The 14,652-nt window shown below is 43.1% G+C and overlaps 1 protein-coding gene across 5 annotated transcripts in view; it reads right to left on the reverse strand.

Annotated features, from left to right (window-relative positions):
• The window catches only part of PTPRJ (protein tyrosine phosphatase receptor type J), a 76,352-nt gene that overhangs the window by 19,834 nt on the left and 41,866 nt on the right, over positions 1–14,652 (reverse strand). For 3 of the 5 annotated variants that reach the window (XM_068194000.1, XM_068193997.1, XM_068193999.1), the window contains exons 2-7: positions 7,862–7,880; positions 6,641–6,787; positions 5,626–5,901; positions 4,752–5,027; positions 1,837–2,112; positions 964–1,239 (exon numbers count right to left, since the gene is read on the reverse strand). In XM_068194000.1, the coding sequence (XP_068050101.1) occupies positions 964–1,239; positions 1,837–2,112; positions 4,752–5,027; positions 5,626–5,901; positions 6,641–6,674 (1,138 nt within the window). In that variant the 5' untranslated portion in view covers positions 6,675–6,787; positions 7,862–7,880. Of the gene's footprint in view, positions 1–963; positions 1,240–1,836; positions 2,113–4,751; positions 5,028–5,625; positions 5,902–6,640; positions 6,810–7,861; positions 7,881–14,652 lie in introns of all 5 variants that reach the window. The other 2 variants (XM_068193996.1, XM_068193998.1) reach the window with 1 other exon arrangement.

Raw genomic sequence — 14,652 nt, forward strand, 5'->3', positions numbered from 1 at the left:
AGGAGCTTTGGGGGATATTCTATTTCATTTCATATGCAACAATTACTTGTTTCCACAGTGGTTTTCCAGACAGAAAAAACAGATGGAAATCAGGGAAGGAAACAGTCCAAGCTGATCTTGGTCTGTTAACTCAAAATTGTGCCCATGAGTCTCAATTTGAGACCTTCAGCCTAAACTCTCCTCAATACCAGGAAAAAGAAATGGGCTGCTTGAACAGGTCCAACAGCTTACATACCTTATGGGGCTATGTCTGCAAGCCCGACTCAGCACCAGTTCCAGACAGATAAAACTCACTTCAGTCAGCTTAGACAAGTCTATAGATTCAGTAGCAGCTCCAGGACACACTCCTCCAAATTTCTTTGTAGGGGACATTGCCTTTTCTCTTTGCATTTCTGAGCTATACATAAAGTAGTGTCTCCTCCTATCACATCTATGTAGTCTAGGAAAAAGGTGCCCTGGCAAAAAGCCAAAAAGATTGGCACCACACTTGATAATGCAACCCTAGGAAGTGAGTCAGTCACAGCCGACAGGAACCTCAGGCCCCAGACTCTGCAAAGAGCTCAAGAATTTTCAAGAAAAAGAAGCCTCAGTGACCGTGGCACCACATCCCTGCACACAACATCGTTTGGTACGAGCTGTGATAACCCATTCCCAGAGGTGTTGTGAGAGGTCTACTCAGCCCTCAAGTGTCTAGGAGAAGTCATGCTGTGGTAGCAGCTGGATCTCTACATAGTCTTGAGCAGACATGATGATGAAATAACTGATTTGCAGATGGCACATGCAAGCACAGAGAAAATTTCAGCCCTTTCGCAAACACCACAGCATTCATGCACGCACAGAGCTGGAGCAAAAAAGCAACGTCACAATGAGAAACAGGATGAAGCTGGAAACACAAAGTAAGAAAGCAGAGCAATCTGGTACAAACTGCACAGTTACTTGTAATTGAAGGCACCATTTCCTTACTTGTATACAGATTTCTGAGCACTCCTTCTCCTTCTGTCTCATGATCAGCTGCTACAGCAAACACTGTGAAGCTGTACAGTGTCCCAGGGATCAACTCAGTAATTTCTGCTTTGGTTTCATTGGATGTCATGTTCTGCACAAGTGTATCATTTGTACCATTTACAACCTCTATCCTGTAGGTGTAGGAGTCAGAAGCACTGTCATTCACCGCCCATTTTAAGGTGACAGAAGTCACACCAATGGATTCTGCCTTGAGATCAAGAACCGGGCTGGGCCCTGTGAAACACAAAGCAACAACTCGTTAACTTGCAGGAACAGCTGCTCACAGACATGGAAACAAGAAACACAGCCACACCAGGGCTTCATTTCCCTCACACCACTCATGGTCCAGCAGAGTGCAGGAGCACCCCAACAACATCACCAGGCACTCCTGGAGGCTGTTGTACCAGTGGACAGCTAAGAGAGAACTGAAGACAAGCCACTCTGAGTGGCATTTACCTCCCTTTGACACTCTGAAGGAGAAGCTTTGGCCACATTGAAGCAGAGCTCCCAGGGAATCCAGGAAGGCAGATAGGAAAGGGATGGGTATGGTGGCAATGCAGGCGATTTCGGTTTGGTTTATTGGTTGGTCTTTGGCTTAGCTGTTGCGGAGGATTCTTTGCTTTATGGTGGGGGGATAGAGGGAGTTTGGTGTTTGATAAGTAAATAAATAAATCAAGGCTATGTTTTTTCTATACATGAACCACTCATTCTTAGCATCTGGCCCAAGTAAGGCTCCTATTAAGTTACAGCCTCAGGCAGGTGGGCAGAGCCCTGTCCTGCACAGCAAAGCACAGACCACCAGCAACAGCAATGCAAAAAACTGTGACTTACTTGTATACAGGTGTGTGGAACTTCCCTCTCCTTCTGTCTCATGATCAGCTGCTACAGCAAATACTGTAAAGTTGTACAGTGTCCCAGGGATCAACTCAGTAATTTCTGCTTTGGTTTCATTGGCTGTCATGTTCTTCACAAGTGTATCATTTGTACCATTTACAACCTCTATCCTGTAGGTGTAGGAGTCAGAAGCACTGTCATTCACCGCCCATTTTAAGGTGACAGAAGTCACACCAATGGATTCTGCCTTGAGATCAAGAACCGGGCTGGGCCCTGTGAAACACAAAGCAACAACCTGTCAGCCTGCAAGAACATCTACTCACAGACATGGACACAAGAAACACAGCCACACCTGTGCCTCACTGGGCAGCTAAAGGAGAACTGAAGACAGATCATTCTGAGAGCATTAATCTCCCTTTGACCCCCCAAAACATAAGCACAGGCCATCACAGTGATTGAACTCCTAAGGCTTCCCTTGGGATTCCAGAGGTGGGCAAGAAAGTGATAGAGTGGAATGGAATATTTACTTAGAAGGAACCTACAACTACCCTCATCCAACTACCTGACCACCTCATGCCTCACCAAAAGTTAAAGGATTCTGAGAGTATTTTCCAAATGTCTCAAACACAGAAGGGCTTGGGGCACTGACCACCTCTCTAGGAAGCCTATTCCAGTGTTTACACCCTCTGTCAGTAAAGAAATGCTTCCTAATGTCAAGCCTAAACCTCTCCTGATGCATCTTTGAACTATTCCGACTCATCATATCCCTGGACACCAGAGAATAGAGATCAGCCCCTCCCTCTGCATTTCCGTCCTCAGGAAGCTGAGAAGAACAATGAAGTCACCCCTCAGTCTCCTTTAATTCAAACTAGATAAACTCAAAGCCCTCAGCTGCTCCTTACAGGACAGGCACTCCAGCCCTTGTACCACCTTACTTGCCCTCCTCTATATGCATTCAAGGACCTTCACATCCTTCTTCAATTGTGGGGCCCAGAACTGCACCCAGTACACACTCAACTCCTGCATCCATACTTTTGATAAATATGTTGAGCAGCCCTAGGATTGAGCCCTGAGGACAGCACTGGTGGCTGCTCACCAGCCAGACACAACCCCACTCACTGGAACCTGGGAGCCCTGCCCTGCTGCCAGCTCTGCACCCAGCACACCATGAACCTCCTCATCCCACAGCTGGACAACTTGTCCAGAAGGACAGTACCAAAAATCTGACTAAAATGCAGAAAAACTACATTCACCACCTTCCCTTCCCCACCAGGTGGGTGACCTGACCACAGAAAGATCAAATTAATTAAATGGGACTTGCCCTTTGTGACCCATGTGATGGCACCTGATGACTGCATTATTCTTTAAACACCTTTCAACAGTACTCAGTACATTCTTCTCCATAATTTTTCCAGGAACTGAGGTTGGTCTAGCAGGCCTGCAGGTTCCTGGGCCTTTCTTCCCAGCCTCCTGATAAATAGGAGTAACAGTGGCTGGCAGAGACCTCCCCAGGCTCCCAGGGCCTTTGGTAGCTGATGGAGAGGTGTCCTGCTGTAACACCAGTGAGATCCTTCTGCACTCAGGGATGAATCCCAACAGGCCCCATGGACTTGGGATCATTCAGCTCTTACAGGAGGTCCCTCACAGTTTCAGGGTCCACAAGGGGAAAGCCACTGTCCCAGCTCTCATGGGCTTCCAGCGCTGGGGATCGCGCACACCAAGGTTTGTGAGTATCACCAAAAACTGAGGCAAACACACACTGAATGCCTCCGCTTTTTCTTCATCCCTATTAGACAGGTGACCATCTTCAACAAGGATCAGGCCAATGTTTTCTTTAGACCTCCCCTTGCTATTAATGCACTTCAAAAAGCCTTTCCTGTTATCTGAAAGAGCACTGGTCAGTTTCAACTGGAACGGAGCTCTGGCCCTTGGTGTCTTCCTCATGCATAGACAAACCACAGCTCTGTAATCCCCCTGAGAGGCCTGACCTCAATTTCAGAGCTCAGACAATTTCTTCATCCTCTGGAGTTCCACAAGGAGTTCCCTGTTCATCAAAGATGGTTTTCTGCCCCAATTGCTTGACTTTTGACATAGTGGAAATGCCTGCTCCTGTGCTTCTAAAAGGCAGTTCTTAAAAACTGAACAGCACACATGGATTCCTAAGCCCTCAAAAGCTGATTCCCAAGGTAGGCTGCTAAGTAGTGCCCTGAACAACTTAAACTTTCCTGGACTGCAGGAGAGCAACTCTCCTGTCTCTTTTTATTCATTACATTGTAAATTTGAAACTTAGTCATTTAATGATCACCATAGTCAAGTCAGTCACCTACCATCTCCCATGAGTCCTACTCCATTTAAAAATACCATCTCTAGGAGGGTATCCTTCCTAGTTGGCTCACTATTTGTGACAAGAAATTATCTCCCACATGAAGAGATATGAGGACAAAGAGGGAGAGGAAGCAGGGTGGATTGTTAGCCTGGATTTTTCTTTTTAAACAAAGGATGTATTTCTTCCACACCTAAAGACCGCTCTGCTTACTAGACATTCCGGATAAGGCTCCAGCAATAAGACATCAAATCTGTACACACAACAACTTTACATTTTAGCCCTCAAGCAGTTAGGAAGAGCTTTGAGCTGTCCACCATTTCCTTACTAGTATACAGGTCTGTGGACCTTCTTTCTCCTTCTGTCTCACTGTCGGCTGCAACAGCAGATACTGTGAATCAAGGCTGTGTTTCTTCTATACATGAACCACCCATTTTTAGCAGGTAAGACTCCTATTAGAGGCTTCTATTATTACCTGGCCCAGGTAAGGCTCCTGTTAAATTACAACCTCAGGCAGGTGGGCAGAGCCCTGTCCTGCACAGCAAAGCACAGGCCTCTAGGAACAGGGATGCAAGAAAGCATGACTTACTTGTAGACAGATTTCTGAGCACTCCTTCTCCTTTTGTCTCATGATCAGCTGCTACAGCAAATACTGTGAAGCTGTACAGTGTCCCAGGGATCAACTCAGTAATTTCTGCTTTGGTTTCATTGGATGTCATGTTCTGCACAAGTGCATCATTTGTACCATTTACAACCTCTATCCTGTAGGTGTAGGAGTCAGAAGCACTGTCATTCACCGCCCATTTTAAGGTGACAGAAGTCACACCAATGGATTCTGCCTTGAGATCAAGAACCGGGCTGGGCCCTGTGAAACACAAAGCAACAACTCGTTAACTTGCAGGAACAGCTGCTCACAGACATGGAAACAAGAAACACAGCCACACCAGGGCTTCATTTCCCTCACACCACTCATGGTCCAGCAGAGTGCAGGAGCACCCCAACAACATCACCAGGCACTCCTGGAGGCTGTTGTACCAGTGGACAGCTAAGAGAGAACTGAAGACAAGCCACTCTGAGTGGCATTTACCTCCCTTTGACACTCTGAAGGAGAAGCTTTGGCCACATTGAAGCAGAGCTCCCAGGGAATCCAGAAAGACAGATAGGAAAGGGATGGGTATGGTGGCAATGCAGGCGATTTCGGTTTGGTTTATTGGTTGGTCTTTGGCTTAGCTGTTGCGGAGGATTCTTTGCTTTATGGTGGGGGGGATAGAGGGAGTTTGGTGTTTGATAAGTAAATAAATAAATCAAGGCTATGTTTTTTCTATACATGAACCACTCATTCTTAGCATCTGGCCCAAGTAAGGCTCCTATTAAGTTACAGCCTCAGGCAGGTGGGCAGAGCCCTGTCCTGCACAGCAAAGCACAGACCACCAGCAACAGCAATGCAAAAAACTGTGACTTACTTGTATACAGGTGTGTGGAACTTCCCTCTCCTTCTGTCTCATGATCAGCTGCTACAGCAAATACTGTGAAGCTGTACAGCGTCCCAGGGATCAACTCAGTAATTTCTGCTTTGGTTTCATTGGCTGTCATGTTCTTCACAAGTGTATCATTTGTACCATTTACAACCTCTATCCTGTATGTGTATTGGTCAGAAGCACTGCTATTCACCATCCATTTTAAGGTGATAGAAGTCACACCAATAAATTCTGCCTCGAGATTATAAATCAGGTTGTATCCTATGAAAAGAGAAAGATTTTTAACCTACAAGAATATTTACTGACAAACACAAACAACGCTCTGCTCCCTGCCATATCTTGTCTCTCTCTAAAACAGAAATCAGCCTGGGAAAACAATCAAGCCACCTTCCTCTACTGCAAGGCATACTTGCAAGCTCTGCTGTCTACCCCAACTCCTTGAGCTTCACTTGACCTCAAGCAGTAAAACTGTCTAGGTGCAGCAGTGATTTCTGTCTGCCTCAGCTGTGAGCTTTATGCAGTGTGCTGACAAAGACTGGGACACACAACATGCTGTCATTGTTTTCCTGAACTGCATATCCCAAATAGAGGAGCCTTTCTAGCTGCAAGATTCACACACCTGTCCTGTACATACGTGACACAGAATGTTCTATACTAGGCAGAGGACTTCAGCTGTACCCCATCACTTATGCTTTTCAAATCTGCATGTCGCAGTGAGTTAAACTATTAACCTGTAACCTAAAAAGCCATAATAAGTAGGGAAGGGAGTCTGAGTCTAACATGGATAAAACTAGTCCAATCACAGCATGAAGCTGCACTCCCAGTCAGGTGTGCAGATGCATTTCTTGGCCTGCAGTAAAGAAGTTGGATTCATGCCCCTGCAATGCTGAACTAGAGTTCAGGGTTATAGTGCTATCACGATATAGAAGTGCAAAACACCCCAAATATTCACATCCCAGTCACATTCCAAACCACAAACAAGTTACAGTGCTTAGATCACCTCTTGTCTCATCAGGTGGTGTTGCAGCCCCCATCACTCTTCCACCTGCAGAGGTTCTGTTCCCACTTGCAGAGTTTACTGATAAATCATCATTACTACTGGTTGCTGGTTCTGCAGTTGCATTTTTTGAGCTGCAATCCTCAGTGCCTGGAAGAACACAAAACTCTGTCTTTACAATACTTCTGAACTTCCCATTTGCAGAAGCACAGTCAGTTATAGATATCATGCACAGACCCATAGTCACTTCTGTTTCTCCAGTTCTACAGAAACCTCACTGCACATTTCCTGTTTTTACCCCTTTTCCTGGTTTCACCTCTTAACTTCTGTGAGATTATATGAACTAGATTCAAGTGATTGTCACATTATTTCAGCCATCCACTGACTCTACAACATGGTTTGGATGAAAGCTATTATGAACTCTCTTTTCAGTACAGCTTTGTTTGAAAACAGTTAAAACAACTTGCAGCCACACTCTGTGTGTGCGTTTTCTTCATGTATTATCAGAAGTTTTGTTTAACCTAGCATAGCAATTTTGTTTCTCCCCTAAGCATATTTCCCTCTTCCCCTCTCATATTCCCACAATGTATTCCCACAAGTAAGGCTAAAAGTAAGGAAGAGACGTGGATCTGTATCTAGCACCAGAAATATTACATCAGTTTGACAGTTCAAAGCATAGAAAGCATTGATTCAGACCCTAAAATTTAAAGGCTAACTCATTCTAAGTCTAATATTCAATATTAAGGTAGAACTTCTTTGCACACACTTTCAGAAGTTTCTGACACATGAAAATGTGTTATCTTGACCAGTAGAGCAGTTCTAGACTCACTTTAGAAATTCTTTAAAAGCATCATTTTGTGTGTCTTTTGTTTTGGGGGTTTGTTTGGTTTTTATTGCCTTTAAATGTATTTTCCTATCTTTCTAAGCACTTTACACCTGCACTTGATTTTACCAGAACTCTCTACAAACTGAAAAGCAAAGGGATTTAACTACAGATTTATATTTTTAAATATCCTTAAATGTATTGTAGGTATTACAGTCACTAAAATAACTGAGTACATATTTTTAACTGCTATTTCTAAAGATTCTTTCCAGGAAGCTTTTTTTTTTTTTTTTTTTTTTAATACTTTGCTGATACTGATTGATCTTTCTTAAAACCAACTAAAATGAGGAGAGTTATATTAAAAAAAAAAAAAAGGAAGCAAGCAACAGAATGATACTTACAAGCAACTGTACATCTGACCTGGAAAACAAAAACAAATAATAGAAATTAGAACTACTGGAAGCTCAAATAAAATAAGGAGTGGTTTAATTAACATGAGAGAGGAAGAAATCTGTTTTAAAAACTCCAGATTTCTCAATCTGCAAAAGACATACATAAAATACTACTGATATAAAAGTAAGACCAAAAAATTACACCAAACTAGGAGGAAAAAAAATCTTAGCATGCTGGTAAAATGTTAGTTTCCACATTCTAAAAAGAAGCAGTTTTTTGTCTCAAAAAAAAAAAAAAAGTTTGAATAACATACGCTGGTTATTTTGCACATATAAATTTATAAACCAAACCTATAAGATCTTAGTTAAAACACACTTTAGTTAGTATCCTTGACACCATCCCACCAAAGAATGGCAGATGTCAATTAGGCCTTTCTTACTATTAAGATTTTTCCTTTCATCCTTTTGCTGGATAAACCTTATTATTTCTCACAAAAGAGAAGTAACAAGAAGGTTTATGCATTTTTTTGCATTTTCTGAAGCAAACACAGGGTGGTCAAAGTTCAAAACACTTGATATATGCTCTGAAGTCCAGTTTATACATGTGCACACATCCATAACATATCAGCAGTTGCCACTTCACTGAAGCCTGAAACTCCTCTGCTGGCAATACTGACAAACACAGCAGATTTTTGCTTTGAGGATGATTTTTAGCCTTCAAACTTTGTACTTTACTTCCAAATAGCCTTTTCCCTTCCTGTTGGAGTGAGAATTGGCCCATAGATTGTCATATTAATGTCCCTCCAGGTGGCACCACAAAATGCTGCTTAAAGGAATGAAGTAAAAGCCCCAGACTGAGTCTGCAAGAAGCAGTCTTACCTAAAGCACTTGGAACTTTTGTTTCCTCTACCCTCATCCAATTTCTTAGCTGTTTGTGCAATTCCACGAGTTAACTCAAAATAAGCAGCTATCTCTCAACACCCTAATGCAATGCTTGAATCCCAAATCATTCAGTCCCCCAGCTGTCATGTTGCTGGTGCCACAGGGAGCTCCAGCAGCCATAGCTCCTTGAGCCAGTCATGTGTCCAAGCAGACACACCCTCAAAAAGTAGTCAGAAAATACCATTAAATCTTATTTCTGTGATGGTCTCAGTGCCATAGCAAGAAGAGTTTGGGTACTCTTCCTAGGCAAAAAAAGCACTTGTAAGCATCAAAGACCTAATGACTGGTGTTGTCTAGCACAGCCCTATGGACAACATGGCACACAACAGACATGACATGGGATGTCCTACGTACACGTGTGAGGCTCCTCCTCAACCTGAGCTTTTGAGAGCTCAGCCAAACTGCAAGGCTATGCAGGAAGTGAGGAAATATTTGCCTGCATCCAGGTCAAGAGTATTTCTGCATTTCTTCCTAAAGCGTCTGAGGAAGAAGAGCTCAAGAAGGAAACAGCCACTCTGAAGGCAGGAAGACACTACTGTGCAGTGTCCAGGGCAGAAGAGCTAAGCTGTGTAGAAACAGCTGCTGAATAGTAAGCAAGAAGTGAGATCCCCTGAAATGCAGTGCAATCTACAAGCATAGCCAAAAGGATGTTATTTTTATTAAGAAAGGGAACTCACAAGAACAAAATCAACAAGAAATGCCACAGGACTAAGCTATAGCGATTTCTGCAGCCCTACAGGCAAAGAATCAAGAGCCTGACATCATTCACAATCCATCATCCCTCAGTTACTTTCTCTTCTGTAGAACTGCCTGAAAATAAACTTTCTCATCCCCTCCACAAATTTTGAGTTTAGGGGCACAGTATCCTTCCTGAGGAACAGGAACAACAGGTATTATTATACAACTTGCTGAACAGGTATGCCATTAGCAAATACCCTGAACCCCTCCTTTTCACATCTCATTTCTTCCCTGCCAGCTCAAACATGGAACATGTTGATTCCTGCTTTATGGGCATCTAATAATGACACAAATAATGACCAAGCTGCTTTAAATTTGGTTGTACTATCACACGTGGACAGTGGGCAACCTTTAATTAAGGATTTGGTTGTACTATCACACGTGGACAGTGGGCAACCTTTAATTAAGGATGCTCAAACAACCTCAAAAAGGAAAGTTACACTAAAATTCCTGTCACATGATTAAGAAACTGCACCCTATCATTCTACTTGCTTATCACACCCTGGCAATACTCCCTCAAAATACCCTTCTGACTTTCCAGAACCCTATGTGCAAAATCAAATTTAAAAAATCACATCCCACTGGCAGCAGGCAGGCCTCCTTCTGAAACCCAAAACCACACAAAACAAACGATCCCATTCCCAAGCATCAGCCTGCCTGACTCAGTCATTCCGTGTTGTATTTTTCAACATCAGCCATGAACCAAACTGTTCTCCAACCTGATGTTATTACTTAGAATTTACACAAAGCATTTGTTTATTATTTCAGAGGATATTTGCACTGAACACCTGATTCTCCTTGTGTTTGCATTTAATACATCACGAGCCCTGCCATTTCTGCTTTTCTTTTCCAATGACACAAATCCCTATTATTCATATATACATTTAAGTAATTTTTTAAAATTTTGTGGAACTTTGGGTAGGGGTGGAACATCCTTAACCAAGAAAAGACAGCAAAATGCCAAATACTGACAATTTCATCTGAAAAACAAGAGAGAAATGTATACACAAACCCATCACCGTCATCAGCTATGGCAAATGAATTTTTTCATGTGTCACACAGCCATGCTTAGGGCCTGATCAAAGGCTGTAGGTTCCAGAGGAGCTGAGGAATTCATTTGAACTTGCACAAGGTCTGTCCTGTGCTCCTTATGTGAGCAGTTTACAACTGACCAGGAGCTGGTGGTGTGTGATAAAAACCGAATTCAGCTCCATCCTCCTCAGGCATGCACTGGTTGCCTAACCGAGGAATCAGTATTAGTCTCACGAGTAATCTTATCCAGGAAGAATTAAGACATGGTGCAGAAAAACTTCTTAAAAAATAGTGGGTCACTGAGAAGACCAAATCCCACTGATATTTGATAACTCAGAGTAAGACATTTCCAGAAGCAGGATTTAAAACACGCCAGCTCTACACATCCACTGTGAGAGAGCCACAGGGAAGACAGCAGTGCAGGACTTCAGCACAGCTTGGCTCTGCTGCCAAACTGTGTCCTCTAATGAAGTTGGGGTTCCTGCTCTGGGGAAAACCCTTGTGGACAGCAGCCAGCCTACCTGCTCCAGTTTTCAAAACAAACGGCATGGTTTGGTTCATGTAAATATAAGGTCAAAGGCTGGCTAAACAGTCAAAGCGAGCAAACCAAAAAAATCTTAGCCAAAAAAACCCTTAACCACAAATCCTTTCCAAGAACAACACTTGAGGTTGCTGCTTACCATTTCTGGTGTGCTCAGCACTGTGTGCCTTGTGACTCAGATGCAAAAAGCCAGAGAGTTAGTCGCACCCCTCTCAAAGCTGATCTTCCAAGTGTGTACCTTCAGATCTTATAGCCTCCACCCATCCATCCTACCAGGTTTGGAGGAGTTCCAAAATACCACCAAGCTATCACAGTGATCTCCAAACTGCTTCTCAACACCCTTTCACCAAAGCAGCAGCATAATTAAGATCACTGCCTCACAAGGCAGCCCCCCGATCTCACACCTTTTTTTCCCCCTCTATGTCCAGCTATGATTAGTTGCCCCACATGCTTAACTGTGGGCTTTGGGACAAGCCACCACACAGCACCATCATGATGGTTTTATGTCTCCAAGCTTGGCTTTGCTGGTGCTGTCAGCCACCACCACTCAGCCAACAAACATTAACCAGCAAAGACACAGAAAATTGGCCACTTACAGACCCCTCTCTCGCCTCTGATATCTCCTACTTAGCATAGACTTACTCAGGAAGTATTCCCAGAGAAAGCTTTACTCAAGGTCACACAAAGTAAGTGAAAACCAAACTCGGAAAGCCCCACAGTAATGGAAATGGATTGCCCAAGTATTGCATCCACAGACTGATACAGCTTTCCAATACTTGCTGATTTGCTAGGATTTTTAAGGCATGGCCTGCTATTCCACCTGGGGATATCTTTCCACTTCCCTGAAAGTGCAAAGTCTGAATCAGCAGGGAGCAGCAACCTTCTGCTGGAGACTGTGGTCCTGCAGGAAGACAAGGTGGGTTTTGGAATGATTAAATGTTTCTGTCTCTTGAAACCCATTGCGGGGCTGTTCCATCTCATTCACTTCCATATTATTTCCAAATTAATGCAGTTTGTAGGCTTACAGCACTGGGCAAGAAGAATGAGTTCACCTGAACAGGGGCACAGAACTATGTGCTTAAACCTGTATGAACCTACTTCAGGGAACATGCCTTATCTGGACAATGTGTGGGTTCTGGGGTGGAAAAAATAACATACTGGAAATTGAATCAAAATATACTTGCAACATAATCTCCCTGTTTTCCAATTTCTTTATAAAATGTCATAAATCTTCAACTGCAAAGCATTTCCCTGCATTTCAGCAGAAAACTTCAAGTGCAAATCATGGCACTATTACAAAACACAGCATCATCAAAGCTGGAAGAGACCTTCAAGATCATCCAGTACAACTGTCAACACAGCACCACCACAATCACTCCTGAACCATACACCCAAAGGCCACATCCAAACACCTCTTGCACACTTCCAGACAGCCTTTAATTTACACAAAGGTATGCCAAGCCAAGAAAAGCAGGTGTTTTCCCCTGTGCTCACTGTCCAACATGGAAAAAGACAATGTGGATAAAGCCTGTGTGCTGAAGGAGTGCTAACGTAACAGTTCAGTTACCAATTGCAGTGGAATTTGTGGATACTTAGTCCGCCCGTATCAGGTCCTTACTACTTGAAGGAGTAAATAATCAAGAGGAGGCTAAGTCAGAAGCTAACAATTATGTTACATAGTTTCATTGAGATTGATTACTTTCTGGATACAGCCCTAGATGTTGGGGTTGGTTTTCTTTTTTTCCCCTTTCTAGTGTATATTTACTCCGCTAAACTCACTTTAACTGCAGTCCACAACAGTTCTGTGTTTTTGTTATTTTTTCATTCAAATTAACTCCAGATTATCTCAACGATGTGATGCATTCACTTCCAATGAAAAATATGCTGTGGCAAGGGTCAATTCCACATGTTTTCCCTCTGGTATTTTATGCAGGTACTCACAGCCCATGCACAATATAACACTGCACAAATGTTTGCTCTAAGTGGGTTTATGCTAGAGTAAAAAAGCTCTAATTTTAGAAACAGCACAAAGTTTTTACAAGATGTTTGGAGTCTTCTTTTAACCCTAAATGGGCAGCACTTCTAATGAGCCTGCACAGGACTAGATGGAGATGAAGAACTCGGAAGAAAGAAATGTGAGCTGGCGTTTGCTATGAACTGGGTGGGGCTGACCCTCCTAGGCCACCCTGTTGTATTAGGGAGCTGTGCAGAACCCTGAAACAGCCACACACAACTGTGCACAGCCTATTTTCAACTGTTATGCAGTTATAGGAAAGAGGAAAGGCTATTTCCACGTTGCATTTATTTATATTTTGCCCCTGACATTTCTAAATTCTGACTTCCCTGAAGCAAGCCTTTTTTTTTTCCACACTGGTTTTTATGAAAACATATGAGGACATTCTAGTTTGCGCAGCACCTCCAATGAACTGAAGTGCTGTGGAAGACAAAGTCTTGTGAGAAAAACAAGATGAAACACCAAAAATATATTTGTGGTGACACATACTGGAGCAATCTCTTTTTACCTTGATTCTTCTGCAAGTTTTGCCTGTATCTGCTTTTCAGATGGCCAGCCTAGGAGCAAGGAGTTTTCTGGGCAACATATCCAAAATAAAGAGAAAAATACAGACATCAAAACCGTAACATGACTGCATTGCAACTGATAGCTCTCTCACCACTGACCCCAGAGAACACCATTAGATTTAATTCCAGTGACTTCCAGTTTAAAACGCTGAGTTCAAAATGTTTCCATGCAGCCCAGTAGCAGCCCTGTTTCACCCAGACCTCCAGGTCCTGATTAATTGCAGCCATTAAGTGCTGCAGACCACCTCATAGCTTAGTAGGATCATTCCTCCAACTGAGGAAACCACAAAACTCCAGCCAAAAGAAAGGCTGAAAAGTTTCAACAAGTTAAATAATTCACATAACCCAGTAAGTTGTACATGTAATTTAGAGACCATCCTGCTGAAGGAGGTTATAAAGAGAACAGTGTGGTTATTTGACAATGGCAAAGAGTAATACTTGAAACAACTACTTACTAAACCCCCAACTCTTATCCTACTCAAGTTCCATGTCATACCATGCTGATTTCACCTGGAGCAGAGCTATCTTCCTCCACAGTGGCTTGTGTGGGGCTGTTTTGGATGGGGTACTTGGTTGCTAGCTGGGGTTAAACCACGACACTTAAATGACATGGGTGGAACTGGAGATGGAAGTGCAAGAGCAGTGCTTGAATGGAAAAAACCTTCTCTTTAAGAGGAACTTCCAGTTAACACTGCCGGTCATCTTATTTTTTAAACTGAGGAAGCATCAACCTTTATTTTATGCAAACAAACCACATTCCTGCATACCGCTCAAGAGCACTATTTTTTCCACTCTGAGTCATTACTCAGGCACACCCTGGAAGAAGCAGGATACAATGAAAAAATTAAGAAAGGAAAAAAAAATACCCGGGTGGCAATGACACAACACTCAGTGTCGCCAAGTCAGCAGGGCTGGCCACCCAGGCACCATGGAAAACGCTCACCAGAGCCAGCAGCTGCCTGGCCTG

Source organism: Anomalospiza imberbis, chromosome 6 (assembly GCF_031753505.1).
Source record: "Anomalospiza imberbis isolate Cuckoo-Finch-1a 21T00152 chromosome 6, ASM3175350v1, whole genome shotgun sequence".
NCBI classification, from domain to species: domain Eukaryota; kingdom Metazoa; phylum Chordata; class Aves; order Passeriformes; family Viduidae; genus Anomalospiza; species Anomalospiza imberbis.